At 57.1% G+C, this 14505-nt stretch overlaps 7 protein-coding genes across 7 annotated transcripts; 3 read left to right on the top strand and 4 right to left on the bottom strand.

Moving 5' to 3' along the window:
• Positions 1 to 215: 215 nt before the first annotated feature.
• Positions 216 to 1772, bottom strand: B0H64DRAFT_356332 (glycosyltransferase family 8 protein; the record flags this gene model as incomplete). Its single annotated transcript, XM_062801595.1, has 4 exons — positions 1601 to 1772; positions 1393 to 1550; positions 916 to 1341; positions 216 to 823 (listed from the first exon to the last, which is right to left on the bottom strand). The coding sequence occupies exons 2-4, from the start codon at positions 1427 to 1429 to the stop codon at positions 216 to 218; spliced, it is 1071 nt and encodes a 356-aa protein (XP_062660276.1). The 5' UTR covers positions 1430 to 1550; positions 1601 to 1772.
• Positions 1773 to 1884: 112 nt separating this feature from the next.
• B0H64DRAFT_108661 (uncharacterized protein) lies at positions 1885 to 4403 on the bottom strand. Its single transcript, XM_062797761.1, has one exon. It carries the CDS (start codon positions 4102 to 4104, stop codon positions 2122 to 2124), a length of 1983 nt encoding a protein of 660 aa, XP_062660275.1. The 5' UTR covers positions 4105 to 4403; the 3' UTR covers positions 1885 to 2121.
• A 707-nt stretch (positions 4404 to 5110) lies between these two features.
• B0H64DRAFT_356326 (band 7 family-domain-containing protein) lies at positions 5111 to 6491 on the bottom strand. Its single transcript, XM_062801594.1, has 2 exons — positions 5994 to 6491; positions 5111 to 5932 (listed from the first exon to the last, which is right to left on the bottom strand). Exons 1-2 carry the CDS (start codon positions 6315 to 6317, stop codon positions 5426 to 5428), a joined length of 831 nt encoding a protein of 276 aa, XP_062660274.1. The 5' UTR covers positions 6318 to 6491; the 3' UTR covers positions 5111 to 5425.
• Positions 6492 to 6691: 200 nt separating this feature from the next.
• Positions 6692 to 7349, top strand: B0H64DRAFT_440261 (cytochrome b-c1 complex subunit 8; the record flags this gene model as incomplete). Its single annotated transcript, XM_062806472.1, has 5 exons — positions 6692 to 6753; positions 6875 to 6900; positions 7061 to 7112; positions 7171 to 7239; positions 7292 to 7349. 5 exons carry the CDS (start codon positions 6692 to 6694, stop codon positions 7347 to 7349), a joined length of 267 nt encoding a protein of 88 aa, XP_062660273.1.
• Positions 7350 to 8523: 1174 nt separating this feature from the next.
• B0H64DRAFT_108585 (HAD-like domain-containing protein) lies at positions 8524 to 10359 on the top strand. The gene is made up of 2 exons (XM_062797760.1): positions 8524 to 10103; positions 10184 to 10359. Exons 1-2 carry the CDS (start codon positions 8681 to 8683, stop codon positions 10333 to 10335), a joined length of 1575 nt encoding a protein of 524 aa, XP_062660272.1. The 5' UTR covers positions 8524 to 8680; the 3' UTR covers positions 10336 to 10359.
• Positions 10360 to 11485: 1126 nt separating this feature from the next.
• B0H64DRAFT_390231 (uncharacterized protein) lies at positions 11486 to 12818 on the top strand. Its single transcript, XM_062803392.1, has 4 exons — positions 11486 to 11669; positions 12021 to 12325; positions 12404 to 12537; positions 12595 to 12818. The coding sequence occupies exons 1-4, from the start codon at positions 11657 to 11659 to the stop codon at positions 12644 to 12646; spliced, it is 504 nt and encodes a 167-aa protein (XP_062660271.1). The 5' UTR covers positions 11486 to 11656; the 3' UTR covers positions 12647 to 12818.
• Positions 12819 to 14336, bottom strand: B0H64DRAFT_356320 (50S ribosomal protein L30e-like protein). Its single transcript, XM_062801593.1, has 2 exons — positions 13831 to 14336; positions 12819 to 13749 (listed from the first exon to the last, which is right to left on the bottom strand). Exons 1-2 carry the CDS (start codon positions 14168 to 14170, stop codon positions 13244 to 13246), a joined length of 846 nt encoding a protein of 281 aa, XP_062660270.1. The 5' UTR covers positions 14171 to 14336; the 3' UTR covers positions 12819 to 13243.
• Positions 14337 to 14505: the final 169 nt, after the last annotated feature.

Raw genomic sequence — 14505 nt, 5'->3', positions numbered from 1 at the left:
GGTGGCTAGTGGTTGTGAGCGTCGTTGCAGTGAGGCTATGAACCCTGAGTGACCATGCCTTGTACGGTATCACATTATGGATGGTAGTTGCTAAGGGAGCGCCATCCTCGCCTGCTCATTCATACTCCCATTTCCTTTTGAACTTTCCTTTGAACCCCCCCCCCTCTCAAGTTGTTTGCCATTCCCCCCCCCCCCCCCCCCCCAAAAAACCACCATCAACACTCCAACCCCCTCTCCCCCTCCCACCGCCGCCTCTCCTCATCAGCCTCCCTCCACCATCTCCACGTCTCATACTCATCCTCATCATCATCCTCCCCATCCTTATTATCCCTATCACCACCCTTATGTTTCCCCCCATCCACATCCCCATCCCCACCCTCCCCCCTACCGTCCCCCCCAACCCCCTCCCAAGGCTTCGGCACCAAAATAAAATGCACCGCCCTCACCTCCCCATCCCTCCACAACGCTGCCCCATGCCCCCCCTGCCGCCGCCGCATCGGCGCCAGCGCGTTATACACATACGGCAGCGCCGCCCACCGGCCACGAAACAGAATGCTCAGCAGCGATTGCTCGGCGAAGGGGAGCTGGGCGGGGGTGCATTCGGTGGCGTGGTCGCGGAGGAAGGTGGTTATGGTGGTGAAGGTGGTGGGGGAGGGACGGAGGGTGAGGAGGCCGCCGTTGAGGAGGGAGAGGTTGGTGGACGGGGGAGGGGGGGTGTGTTGGGCCGTGGTGGGGGAGGGGTGTTGGGTGGTGTAGGCGCAGTTGGCGGGGGTCCAGGTTGGGGGGTAGTGGGGGAGGTGGTGCGGGTTGCAGAGGCAGGCGTCTGGGAGGTTGGGGGCGGAGGGGAGTTAGTTTGTGGTTGAGTTGGGGCAGTGACAGTGGTCAGGGGATGGCAACATGTAAACAAGTACATACGGGTAGCCGCAAACAACCGGTTCTCCTCATCCAGCGGCACGTCAAACAGCTCGTCCATGTTGCGCCGGACCAGCATGTCGGCGTCGAGCATCACGATGCGGGAGTATCCCGTCAGAGAGAAGACGGCGAGCTTGGTGAAGCAGACACGAAAGCGCGGGTCGTGGTCGTACGAGGTGTTGTTGCCCCCTCCGTTCTTCGTCTTACCCCCTTCGACAACGGCTTCCCCTTTTGGTGGAGGTCCTGGACAGAGATATGGCACATGCTGGATGGGGATATCTCTCGCCGCGAGGGCGTGGAGGGTCTTCTCCGGGAGGGACCCGGTGTACAGGGCCACGAGGGGGTATTTGGACTTGACTTTGCGGAGGGAGAAGACGAGGGTGAGGAGGCCCGGGAGGTATGAGTCGTTGGTTATGAGGGAAGCCCAAACTACTAGTGTTAGTGTGGCTGTGGTGTTGGTTGCACAGGGAGTATGTTTACTCTTGTATGAATCGACAACCTTCTCAGTAGTACACATTTTTGAGAACGGGTGGGGTGGCGAGGAAGGCTAAGTGAGACCAAGATGAATCACAACTCAATATAATTATCGGCCCTGAGACATCACGGGCACATCGGAGTATATCGGTAAAAGGGCAGGGCTTTCGTGTTAGCACTTCCTCTTTTCGAGTGTTAAGCCGGATACACATACAAGCGATATGACTCTTACAATGATTAACCACAGTGAGAGGCACCTCATAGAGTACTTCGGGGAGCCTCCCTATTCAATCAACAGTTCTGAAGTCGACGCCGGCTGACTAGGTAGTCCCTGGCTGCTCTTTCTTGACGTCACCAAAGGGACAAAGCACTGTAGTGGAGCCGGTAGCCTCGTTGACTGACCAGCGCCGGGGCGCCCTGAATTAGGGGAATGAGCCAGGGGCTCTCAGAAGACCTGGCCGGGCACTATCAGCTCACTGTGACCGGATATCGAGCATACAGTTTGTTACAACCACCCGGAACCGACAATGACCGCTGATAACGCACTTCCAGTTATGCCTATATGCAGGAGTGATGGAGTCTATGCGGGGCTCTCCAGATTCCACCCACCCAAGGCACCCACGCAGGGCATCCCCCTTAGGCAACCTCAAACCCACGAGAATCGTTGATTCCTCGCCTCAACCTCTCCGCCTTTCGCGCCCCAAGCGGCCTGCATGCCAAAACTGAGAACCGAAGCTACATAAGCACCCAGCCTTCCTCGATAAACGCCTCGCTCAGCACGCCCTCCTTGGCCCCCTTGGGCGGCACAAATTGCCCGCCCACCAGACTCCAGCCCTGGCCTTTCATGGTACTCCACTTCTCCTGCACCTTGAGCCGCACCAACTCCCCAGCAGCACGGGCGTCCTCGGCGCTGTCATGGCCCATGGCCTTACCCTCAACTTCCACCTGGATCGCTTTGTTGAGCTGTGTCTCCATGAGCATCTTGAGGCCGTGACGCATCGGTAGGCCCCGGCGGTGGGGGTACAACAGGATGGAGTCGACCAGAGTCGGGTGGATTATGCGGACTGCGTTGAGGTCATTTTCCAGACCGTGGCCGATGACGGGGGTGTCGGGTGAGATGAGGGCGAAAAGCAGATCGCGTGCTACGATGGGCGACGAGACGATTTGCATCTTCTTTCTCGATTTTGGGTCCGCTCTTTTGACTGCACGCTCCTCTTCCTGCTTTTGCGTTTGATCTTGGGCACTCTTCTCAGCCGACCACGGCTCGGCGTTGACAATGTCCTCGGGCCATACGCCAGAATACCTCGAGTTGAGATCTAGGATCTCCCCGACAGGTCGGACGAGGACGTCCAGCAGCTCCCCACCGTCGGGCCAGCTAGTAGCTGTCAGGCGGATCAGCTCCATCCCGCGAACTGTGTAGCCCATCTCGCAGTCGAAGCAGACGGCGCGGTCTTTGGGCGCTAGGGGATTCGCTGGCGTTTCGGCAAAGGGGATAAGGGACGCCAGCCGCGCTGGAGACGATGTCTTGAAGACGTGAGTGTTGCCACTCGCACAGCCCGACGACTCCCCCACCACCTGCTGGCAACATCGGTACCGCCTAGCGGGTTTATCGAAGTCGCCGAGTGTCCGCTCCGGATAGTATGCCCGGCCGGGATGATGGAGACATTTGCCTCCCGACGTCAAGGCCCCGTCTTCCTCGCGGCGGCCGGGAAATACTTGGAAACGAGTCCTACAGCGATCGCACACTTCGTATCCTAGCGAGGCCTCTTCCCCTTCGCGTGCCTTGGTGACCTCCTCCTCACTCGGGGAGGTCGGAACATACCCCCACTGGGCGAGCTTATCGATCGGTGTGCGTAGGTGAGTGAGGAACTCGACCTCTTGCTCGGGGGTGAGGCCCGTCTCAACGATTTTGGGAGGGCCAAGGGCCGGTTTTCTGGGCGTCTTCGATCCTGGCGTCGCCGGGGTTTGGTTCTTTTGGCGCTCGGCGACGCGCTCGTCCCGCCACTGGCCAGGGGTCATTCGTTTATAGACCATGATGCGATTTTTAATAACGTTCTGGTAGATAGACGGCTTTTCGGTTGCCATTTTCTGCTCCTCGTCCAGTGCTAGCCAGATGAGCTCCTGGGCTGATAGAACGAGCATCTTCTCGTCGTCTTTGGCGTCTTTCTTGAGCTCCTCGTTGAGACGGTGGAACTGGTCATGGAGGAGCTTGAGGGCCTTATATCGAAAGTCATGGGCTGCTGGGGCCGCCGACTTCAGGTGGCGGGGGTTGAGCGTCTCAGGCTTCCTGGGTGTGACCTTTTGTGGCGTAGTGTGTTGGGGTGTGGCCTTTCGAGGCGTGACATCTTGGTTAGCCTTTGTTGTTGACGTGGAAGATGTGACCGATCCCAGTGATGGCTCGGCTGGTTTTGTGACCGGAGCTGGAGGAGCTGGATGACATGGAAGCGGAGGCACCTTTCGCTTCAAGGGCGGGGGTGAAACTGGCTGTTTGGTGGAGGAAGGCTCTGGTTTTGTCGATATGGGCTGCGCTGGGGCAGGCGCAGGCTCAGAAGAGACCTTTCGACGCTTTCGTGGCCCGTCTTCGTCCTGGCCTCCACCCCCCGCCTGGGCTGTGGGAGAGTCCTGATCCCTGGTGTGCTGCCATGGGCAATTTGACTTGGTGCAGCTGTCCCCTGTGGGGCAGGGAATCAACTTGAAGTTTCGTAGAACGGCATCCATCGCGTCAACGATGGGAAATTATCTGACAATGAGTCAGATGGGTTGATCGGTGACCAGGTCACCAGGAAGACGTGGTTGTGGAAGAGGTATCAGGCAAACCATGGGTGGAAAGAGTGGGAACAAACACACGAGAACCAGGCTCAGGGTATTTCCTTTCTGTGGCTGATCCCGAAAGGAGTATTTTTGAGGATGGTGTTGAGATCGAGGAAGGCGTTGGGGGAAGTGGAAGTAGTGGTGAATGTAACGAAGCGGTTGGGATCTGGAGGGACGGTATAGGCAAGGCGGCAAGGCCTTTGTGGTTCAAAAACTGAACTCGAGAGATAAAATGAGTGTATGAAGATTTCGGTTGATTAGGTCCTAGGTTGCCACAGATGGGTTGGTTTCGATTCCTGCAAAGGCCGGAGCTGGCAGCAAAGGTGGAAAGGTGGAAAGGGCGAAACCCAGAAAGGTGAGACTGGTCTGATGCAGGAGGAGCGATTGGAGACCAGCAATTGATTGAGTGCGCAAGAGGACAGGGTGCACTAGTGAGAAAGAAGCTAGAAGAGGGTATCACAAGTTTGAATCTGGAGTTGCAGAGCAATAAAATGCAAATGGAGACCTAGAGATGCTCAGCTCGTAACAGAGTCACGTACCATGCTGCGATGGCTTTGTTCAGGTGATGGATGTTTGGAGTTGGTGTCAGTGAGGCCTGCCAAGAGACAAGCACGCAGCTCGCACGGCAACCTGCACCAAGCTGCATGCATTTGTGGGGCTCCGTTAACAGCCCCCCTGGCCAAAAAAAGCCAAAGTCTAAACAGAGAAAAGAAAAGGAACACAGCAAAAGACATCAAACAAAATAATTCGAGTGAAGTAAACGTAAAAGGAATATATACAATATTTTTAAGCCTTTGGATAGCTTTCGTTTCGTTCGGACAGTCGAGGTTTAGTCGACATCTACACCTGGAGTCCGGCTTTTTTCTTTTGAACCCTTGTTACAGTTCGCACTGGTCCAATTATAAGACAAAACATCTCGAGAGAATTAAGAGGAGCACCTGGACAGCTTAGCGCAATGGCCAAGGGACTACTCGTCAAGGTAGGTAGCAAATGGCCGTGTTACTCGGTCGGTCTCTCATCAGTATGCCTCAAGCGGTAGGCCTCTCGTATATGTTAGTGACTGGAGGGGCAGGCAGACCCTAGCAGTCCTCAATATTGGCTGCAATGGAAACCGGTGCTCATTCTCGTGACAATCCGAAGCGGGGAATAAACAGCAGTCATGGCGTAGTAATACACAGTCCTCCTTATCCGATTATCGTTTCATATCCACCAGGCCTCCCCCTCCCGTCTATGGCCTGCCCACATTCATCAACAGATTCGTCCCCTTGTTACCGCCCGGGAGATATGCCACGTTCGGGTTGCTGGCCAATGTCTGCGCAATCTCTCGGCTCGCCTCGATCTTACGGATCTGGATCAGACCGTCGCCCGACTTGGCAATAGCCTTGCCGACGGCGTCGGCGCTCTCGGCTTCACCCTCGGCGCGGATGACGTTGGCCTGGCGCTCCTGCTCGGCCTTCTCGACGATGAACCGCGCCCGCTCGGCGTCCTGCTGGGCGATCTGCTTCTGCTCGACGGCCTTGGTGAACTCCTTGCCGAACGTCATGTGGGTGATGGATACGTCCTCCAGCGCAATGTTGAACTCGCGCGCCCGCTTCATCAGGTCCTGCCGGATCCGGTCCGAGACAGCCTCACGCTGTGTGATCAGCTCGGCCGCGTCGAATTGCGCGACGATGGACTTGAGCACTTCGTTGCCGATCGAGGGGAGGACACGCTCGTCGTAATCTTGACCGAGGGACTGCGGGCGGGGTTAGCACGTTGTGGAAAGCAATTAAGGCCGGACAAGGGGGGGAACTGACCTGGTAGATCTTAGGCAGTGCCTTCACATCGGGCCGGTGCAGCACTCGGAGCGTCAGGCTAACCATCTGGAGATCTTTGCTGCCCGTCGTTGTCGGGATGATGCGGGGCTTGGTGCGGACGTCGAAGATGATGGCCTTCTGCAGCCAGGGAATGAGGAAGTGCGTGCCCTCGGCGGTCACCGTCTCCTTGACACCCGATAACCGGTCGAAGATGACCGCCCGCGAGCCACCCTTGACATCGTAGATGGACGCATTGAACAAGCCGTAGCCAATCGCCGCCGGAACCGCGGCCGAGTAGAGGAACCCGAGACCTCTTGCCGCCATTTTGGAGTCTGGTGGTTCAGCAAACGCTGATGTCGGCTAGGTGGATTGGGGATCTGGTGGGGTTGAGGAAAAGTGCCGGCTGTTGCTCGAGCTTGTCGCCGTGGTGGTGGTTTCTGATTTGCTTCGACTGCTTGCACTCGCAAATCGATGGAGCTTCTGCAAAAGTGGAGCCGCAGTCATTGAGAGGGTTCCCCGGGTGGTCCGGGCGTGGCAAGCTTGCTCGTTTGCTCGAGCCTGGCTCGAAGGCACTAGCCGCATTGGGCTCGGCCCTGTCGACTGATTTCGACTGCAAACCACCAAGAGCTAACCGGACCCTACGCTCGCAACAACCGACGACCCCCCTCCAACGCGTATATCTCGATCCCCGATTCACAATGCGTCCTACTCAGTACCTCCTCGGAGGCGGCGGCGGTGCCCCTATCGGCACCCATGGAAAGTCAGTTTCCCGATGACGTGGTGGGCCTTCCATGCGCCTTTTCCTGAGCTAGGGAAGGACCAGCATTCAGGCGCATTGGGAGGCCAATTCTTCACGGGGGCTCTTGCTAACGGTTTTGCAGATACCTCGGCGACTGGGGCAACTTTGGTGAGTGACATCCGAAGCGAGTCGACGTCGATGGGAGGGCTGGGAGAGTGCAGTGTGGGATACGATTCAAGTTGGAGGAAGCTTGGGGAGGAAAGACGACGACAGCGCCGTATTCGCCCCGAAATTCGAGGATCGCTTGTCTGACAGAGTTCTCCAACAGGTGGCATGAAGCAGAAGGGTATCATCTCCTACGGCATTGCCCCCAACCGCCAGTACCCCCCTTGCCGGTGCTGCCCACGACGCCTTCTTCAACACCTGGAGGCGCTTCAGCGCACAGGTCCTGTACTGGGCCCCGCCGATGATTGCCGGTTACTACATCGTGAACTGGGCCGTTGAGAGGTACGATTTGCATTTCAACAGCATGGAATACTTGACCCTAACTAGCTGTTAGGAACCACTACCTCAACTCGAAGCAGGGCCGCGCCGAGTTCGGTGGCCAGGAGGAGTAAGGGAGCCATAACGAGGGATACCAGTCAGGAACGAAACCGTGTGAATAAATAGACGCACTTGTACACCACAACAGAGATGGGAGCTGAGGATAGACCCGGTTGCTGCCCGCATGCCGTCCCCTGACTCACACATTTTTCAAGATCATGTCGTGATCCGCTATGTGCCTATCCGGTCTTTGCGTGAAGAATCGAAAATGTTATCATCTGGTTCTTTACGACCGGCCTGAAGCACCTTCAACTAGCCGTTAACAGATCGGACACCTTGCGTTGTCTCCAAAAAAAGTTCGAGCCGGAAACTCCCGGTCCCCGCCAAATTCTCGGGGTTGTCCGCCTCGACGAAGCCGCACGCAAGCCCACTGTGTAATTTGTTGAAAGCCACCGAGTATTGCGTTGGTTGAATCAGTTGTTGGCTTCGAATTCGTCCAACGGATACGACTTCTTCAGACGAGGGTAGGTAGCTGTTCAACCCCTCCCTTGGTAGGCACAACGGAGACACACAAAATGGAACATTTCGATGCCAAGCCCGACGCGGGCTTCGCCCATATTCGTAGCTTTTCAAGGCGATAAATTAAATCTGCAAGCAAAGCAAGTGAAACACAACTCAGTGTGTCGGTTCGTGCTCGGAGAGGGTGGGGGTTCTGTGGATCCGCCCGAAACTGCCCGTCTTCGGGTTGCTCTCGGACTGGCACGTGAAGAAACTCGGCCCTGCGACAGGGGGTCCCTTTTGTTGAGCAGGCCAGGATGACCTGCTGATGAACCTCTCACTAGCGCCGCGTTTTCCCCCAGTAGCGCCATTGCCGGTTTGGCAAACCCCGGAATCCGAGCAACGGGCAGCATAAACCGTTGAAGCAAGGTGAAAAGACCTGCACTGCGACTTGGCTTGCTTTTGTCAAACCGTTTTCCTCGAATTGCCTTCGCTTCGCAGCAGGCGGGCCTCTGAGAGGCAGAAGAAGGTTGGGCTCCAATCTGAAGGGACCGAGGCCGATGACATCGCCCGTAACGAAGTACCCGTCCCATCTGATCTTCAGCACGAACCCCCCGGTCGTCAGTTACCACAATTAGGTCCCTTGCTCCCTCACCATTTTGTCGGTATCATCCTCCACGTCGACCGCACTTTGCACCGAGCGAGCCCGCAAACTGCAAACTCGAATAGGGTACAAACGGCAAGAGCGGTCCCGGTGCACTGAGCGCATAGCGTTTTGATTTTTGGCCACCTGGCCCGCGAACCACGCCATCCATTCAGTCCTGCTGGTTCGTCCAGTCGAGTCCGCCCCTCCCCCCTGGCCCGATCGCACCTCGTCCTTCATGGCCTTCTCGATGTCGACGGCAAGATGAACTCCCTCAACATCATCTCGGCCCGAGTCTCCCCTCCGCCGAGCCCAGGACCGACAAGATCGAACTCGCTCAACGCTCTAGGATTGGGGGTCAGCTCCGACGCCGACGGGCCGCAACAGAACCAAACCGACAGCGCGTTGGGCAACGTCAATGAGAAAGATGGATTGACGACCGAGCCTGACGACTTCCGGCTAGAGAACCCACCAAATAACGACCGGCACCACGAATATGCGATCGACGAAACAACACCCCTAATATCCCAATCAAAGGTCCCCAGCCCGCGGGGCTCGCTGTGGGCGCTCTACCCAAAGCGTATCGTAAACGCCTTTGTGGACTCGATACGGTGGGTGCTGTCGACACTGGCGGCGCCCGGCGTCTATTTGTACGCCTGCTTTTGCGACGAGAACGGGTACTTTGCGCCGCTGAAGCAGCTCGCACGGCTGTTTGGTGTATACGGGGGCGATGCGAAGAGGATGGCGTTGGACTACCACGAAGGGATAGCTGCGTCCGAGAAGCGCAGGCAAGGCACGGGCGGGGCAACCGGCGGAAGCGGGCGAAAAAAAAGTAGAGTATTGCGCGTCGTCGGGTCGAACGGTTCTTCGTCGTCCGGCCTTTCGTCGGAATCTGAGTCCGACCCGGACCGTGAGAAGAAGGGTAGCCGTCGAGGCTCAAGTGGAAGACACCTACGCTCCAAGTCACTCCCGGATTCCGACGAAATCGCGCCGGCACAACGCTCTATAAGAATCAAGCTCCACTCCGACGAAGCCTTGCGGCAGAGGAAGCACCGGAAATCACAGTCGACCAGCGCGCGCGGAAGCGGCGGGTCCGGCGACGCCGTGGACAGCATCTCAGCCCAGCTAAAATCCCCAACCTCGCCCGCCGGTGCCCTAACCAAGTACCCCAAGACGCCGGCGCCTCCGCGACCGTTGATACCCCGCCGGCAACCCTCGTACATCAATAAAAATGCAGAAATGACCGACGTCAGACACCAGAAGACATTGATCCTGGACCTCGACGAGACGTTGATACACAGCCTGTCTAAGGGCGGGCGGATGAGCTCGGGACACATGGTGGAAGTGCGGCTCAACACGACATACCAGAGCGCGGGAGGGCAGGCGGCCGTCGGGCCTCAGCACCCGATTCTGTACTACGTGCACAAGCGGCCGCACTGCGACGAGTTTCTACGGCGTGTCAGCAAGTGGTTTAACCTGGTCGTCTTCACGGCGTCGGTGCAGGAGTACGCCGACCCGGTCATCGACTGGCTCGAGGCCGAGCGCAAGTACTTCTCGGCCCGTTATTATCGCCAACACTGTACCTTTCGCCACGGTGCCTTCATCAAGGACCTCAGCTCGGTCGAACCCGACCTGAGCAAGGTCATGATTCTCGACAATAGCCCGCTGAGCTACATGTTTCACCAAGGTCGGTAGTTTATACCTTCCCTCCACCCCCTCTTCCAAACCCGTGTCTACTACTCATCATACTCACGCCCTTCTTCCCAGACAACGCAATCCCGATACAGGGCTGGATTAGCGACCCGACGGACAGCGACCTAATGTATTTGATACCCTTCCTAGAAGGACTGCAGTACGTGTCTGATGTGCGCGCCCTCCTGGCCCTGCGCGGCGGCGAGGACGGGCAGCACATGGCTTGACGTGCGTGTGGTAGCGGATAGGAAAGCGGGGGGGGGGAACATGGGGCATTATTTGGCATTACTCGGATGGGGGTGGGCACATTTCTTTTTTGGAGATAGGCGGCAGGGGAGGCAAAAGAGTTGAACGTTTACAGAGCGGGCAAGCGAAGGCACAGGCGGAGTGAAGCGGCTCGTTCGTGCTGTGTGGTGTATGTACATACATACCTCGGCTGGGGAGCTTTGTTGTTCTCTCCCTGAGCATCTACAACCTGACCACATCACGGAACGGCGTAGTAACTCTGCCGTCGCCGAGCGGCTTCCTGGTAATTGATCCTCTACACTACTCACTTTTCTGGTTTCACAAGTGTTGGGGAGCGTGGGTGACCGGATTGTCAGTCAGTGATTGCTGTAACAGACGGAAGAATCAAACTGCCGGGCCTGGTAAGATTCTAAGCTGCCACCTGGACCTGTTAGTACTCGTCCAATATCTCGGAGGTGGACGTCCAAACGCTAGAATAACCCTAACCCTTCATCTACAGGCTGATAGGGCCATTGAATTGACCTTTCCGAGACAAGGCAAATCAACCTAATGCAAGGGGCAATTCTCAACCCCTCCACATGATTAATTAAACCTTGCGCGCCTTGGTATTCAACGACAGTCTTCCCCGGGAGTTACAGATGGCGTAGGTCCCTGGATCCAGATCTCTTGGGCCCAGTGTGAAAGGCAGCCGCCAGGGCAGCATTGGCCCGAGACTGAGAATCCCCTCAATTGCGTCAGTAATTGGAACCCCTCTCTCAACCAAGCTTCAAGACCAGCCAAAGTGTGCAGTGGATCTGCCTGACACCCCGGATATTGAAACTGCCGCTTCTGGCCGCCGTTTGCTGCCGCAGTTCGTGCAGGAAAGCGCCGGCGACCCCGTTTAAGCGTTTTGGTGGGGCGGCCAGGCCCGGGTCGAATATGGTGACGTCATAATACAGCTTCTCAAAGGTGGGAGGCCAGGGAAGCTCCGATGCGATGATGTTATGCCCATGGTGCTTCAAGCTCAACCGGACTAACAGGGTGGAGGTCGGCGGTGCCCCTTCCTACGACAGGGCTGGATGTGTGACGCACAAAGGGAAGGAGAGGATGCCAGGGGGTGACACCGGCCCTGCTTCGGTCCTCCCGCTTGTGCTATAAACCAGCTCGCCCTCTAGCCACTCACCTAGCACTTGCCTTTTCTTCATCTCGTACACCACTTGGCCAAACAAACACCATCCAATCTATTCACTCTCCATCTGAAGAGACAGACGAACATTCTCGATTTCAGACTTCCAACTTCAGAACAGATCTCAACCACCCACCATGTCTCTGCACTGTCAGTACCGCCCCTCCTCACATCATCCCGTACCCCTTTCCGTTTCCGGTCCATATCCCGACAACTTCAGCTTCAACATTGGGGCCAATGAGTCAATTGAAATCTCGAGGTCAACATCACTCGAGGCCCGATCTCAGAATTGGATCGCGGATACCCGACCGTGAGAATTGGCCTCCCTCGTTTGGGATATGCCGCCACTCGAGGGTTGCTTGATGTGACCCAATCTGAAGTGCGGGGAATCAATCCAATTCTGAGGTTGAGCTTTGGGAGGTGGTCAACCCAAGAGACAATGGAGCAATCAGCAACACATAACAACAAATGGTTTTCTCCAGGAAGCTAACCGGTTCTCAGATCTCCCCGCCGTCAAGCCGTCGGCCATCGCCCTCGGCACCGTCTTCAACCACGCCGCTGAGCTGGCCGTGCTCACCCCTCTCTTCGGTCAGACATACCAGCGCGCCAAGGCGTCCAACACCAAGGAGGAGTTCCTCCGGTCACGGGAGGCAACGGGCGCCGCCATCGCTTGGGGTACCGCCTTCGTCGGCTCGGGGTTGCAGGCGTACGGTGTGGGTGCCCTCATCAACGCCACGGGCACCCTCAGCTATAAGGGTGCGGCCTACTTGGGCGGCCTGATCTTTGCCGCTACCAGTGCTCCTACCGTACGTTCTTTACCCATTACGGGGATTGGGGGGTTGTCATGAAGGTCGGGGTAACGGCTTTGCTAACATCGGCTACAGTTCATCAGCCAACTATTCGTCGAGAAGCGTGCGCTGGAGCAGGTGGGTGTCAGCGTTCTGGCCAAGCTGTTTGAGACGGTTGGCCTGTCTGTCTTTATGACCTGGTGGGGAACACGCACCAACCCGTTTGAGCAGTGAGTAGTCCAACATCCGTCCCATGAGCTGGCCATGAGATGCTGATAAGACTGCAGCACCGGCGCCGGTGGCACCCCCCTGACCCGGAGCGCGTTCCGGTCCGACTAAACGGAGAGAAGGAAACAGAACGGGGTTGACATTCTTTAATTGCATCGAGCGCACCCAATAGAGTGACCTCGGGAACAGAATGGGTTGTGGTTTCGCGCGTTCTTTGGCTGTAATCGTACTCCGGTGTTAGCATTCAGGAATCTGGAAACTTTGATCACACTTGCCATTTTCTCTGCTTCGTAATTGCGTCCCATTTCTCGTTTCCCGGTTGCAAATACGCTGCTAGCCTAGACCCATAACAAGAGAAACTTTTCATTTTCAATATCTACATCAGAAGCCTTCTGGCTCCCCGGAACCCATGCAAAGTGCCAAACCCTCTTAACGCCATCCATTAGACAAGAGAGCCATAAAAACCAACGGAGCAAAGCCGGCCAACGTGATCAGTCATACAGCCAGCAGGTGATCAACACAGGCAATCCAACTGAGAGTTGCCGTTGCGATGTCCTGGAACCGGTCCATTGGGCGAGACCGGGTCAAGGACGGAAGGAGCCATGGACAGGCTAGCCATGGCAAGCCCACTTGGTGATGGGTGGACTTGCCTTGCTTTTGCCGTGTCAATGCGCCGAGACGAAAGCAGCTTCCCCCTTCGGATCGAACTCAAGCGCTCGCTGCCAGCCGCGCCTTCTCCCGGTCGGCAATCTGGAGCGGGTGGGTGCCCTTGACCCACGGCTGGACTTGGATCTTCCACTGCTTCTCGGCCGTCTTGATCAAGTCCTTCCACGAGTCGAGGTACTCCTCGGCGCTGACCTTGCCGCTGTCGGCGTCCTCCATCTCGGCGTCGGCGTCCTTCTTCTTGCCCTTGTCGCCGCCGCTGCCCGCGGCGGGCTTCTTGCCCTCGGGCTTGAGCATCACCACGCTGGTCGCGCGCTTGGTGCACGCCGCCACGCCCAGGTCGGCCCGCGACCGCACGTACAGGTACGGCACGCCGTGCTCCTCGCACAGCACGGGGAAGTGCATGATGACGTCCATGGGCGAGATGTCGCCCGCGATGATGACCAGCCCGGGCGCCGCCACCTCGCCCGACGCCGCCGTCTTGGGCGGGCACTTCTTGATGGCCTTCTCGCACTCTTTTACGCCGCGGTGGATCGACTTGAGCTTGGCGCCTGCGGGGAAGAGAGTGAGGTTAGCATGGAACCTAGGTACGTTCAATCAATCAACCGCGAGGGATCTGCTGGCTAGCGTACCCTTCTTGATCAGCTTGAAGATCTTCTTGTGCGTCTTGTCGTCGGCGAGCGGCAGCGCGAACGGGACCAGCTCCTCGGCGGGCTTGATGAGGTCCTCGGGGTCGACATCGGCGACCTCGTCGTCCTCGAACGCGGCGGCGGCATCGGCTTGGAGGTGGGCATCGAGGGCGCGGGCGAGCTTGTCTTGCTTCACCTTATCCTTCTTCTTGTCCTTCTTCTCTTTGCGGACGCCGTCGTTGTCGCTGCGCTTCTTGTCCTTCTTCTCCGACTTGTCCTTGCTCTTCTTCTCCTTCTTCAGCTTCTTGTCGTCGACGACCTCGACCCTGTCCGCGGCCGCCATTGTGATGGTTGGTATTCGCGAAAGGGAGATTATGTGTGGGATATCGGAAGTCTAACAGATAAACCACTAATGGCAGGTCCGGTTGGTAAATGTTGGAAGATAGATGCTGGAAATTCGTGCTAAAAACAGTTATCGCTGTCTCTGCTTTCACGCCGAATCGCTCGCTCTCCAGATTTTCTGAGCAGAGTCGCCATGCCAAATTTTGAAGGCCAATTGTATCGCCGCTCCGCTTATCTTAGCGTTGCATTCCTGATCCTGGTGGGCGAGCTCCTCCGGTGTTTAGCCGATCAGGGACAGGAATGTGGGATGTGCGGGGCGTGCATTGAGCCCCACCG

The sequence above is a fragment of the Chaetomium fimeti genome (assembly GCF_033439085.1).
Source record: "Chaetomium fimeti strain CBS 168.71 chromosome Unknown B0H64scaffold_3, whole genome shotgun sequence".
Taxonomy (NCBI): domain Eukaryota; kingdom Fungi; phylum Ascomycota; class Sordariomycetes; order Sordariales; family Chaetomiaceae; genus Chaetomium; species Chaetomium fimeti.
Note: the sequence above shows the minus strand (reverse complement) of the source record. Positions and strands in the feature narration are given on the sequence as shown.

What these genes read in the sequence shown, in the direction of transcription:
- B0H64DRAFT_108585 (XM_062797760.1), top strand. Translation starts at nt 8,681, where the DNA reads ATGAACTCCCTCAACATCATCTCGGCCCGAGTCTCCCCTCCGCCGAGC. An exon ending in GAGCTACATGTTTCACCAAG is followed by an intron (nt 10,104 to 10,183) that starts GTCGGTAGTTTA and finishes CCTTCTTCCCAG; the next exon opens with ACAACGCAATCCCGATACAG.
- B0H64DRAFT_356326 (XM_062801594.1), bottom strand. Translation starts at nt 6,317, where the DNA reads ATGGCGGCAAGAGGTCTCGGGTTCCTCTACTCGGCCGCGGTTCCGGCG. An exon ending in CACTGCCTAAGATCTACCAG is followed by an intron (nt 5,933 to 5,993) that starts GTCAGTTCCCCC and finishes CCCCGCCCGCAG; the next exon opens with TCCCTCGGTCAAGATTACGA.
- B0H64DRAFT_108661 (XM_062797761.1), bottom strand. Translation starts at nt 4,104, where the DNA reads ATGGATGCCGTTCTACGAAACTTCAAGTTGATTCCCTGCCCCACAGGG.
- B0H64DRAFT_390231 (XM_062803392.1), top strand. An exon ending in CCGCTACCAGTGCTCCTACC is followed by an intron (nt 12,326 to 12,403) that starts GTACGTTCTTTA and finishes CATCGGCTACAG; the next exon opens with TTCATCAGCCAACTATTCGT. An exon ending in CGCACCAACCCGTTTGAGCA is followed by an intron (nt 12,538 to 12,594) that starts GTGAGTAGTCCA and finishes ATAAGACTGCAG; the next exon opens with CACCGGCGCCGGTGGCACCC.
- B0H64DRAFT_356320 (XM_062801593.1), bottom strand. Translation starts at nt 14,170, where the DNA reads ATGGCGGCCGCGGACAGGGTCGAGGTCGTCGACGACAAGAAGCTGAAG. An exon ending in CTTCAAGCTGATCAAGAAGG is followed by an intron (nt 13,750 to 13,830) that starts GTACGCTAGCCA and finishes TCTTCCCCGCAG; the next exon opens with GCGCCAAGCTCAAGTCGATC.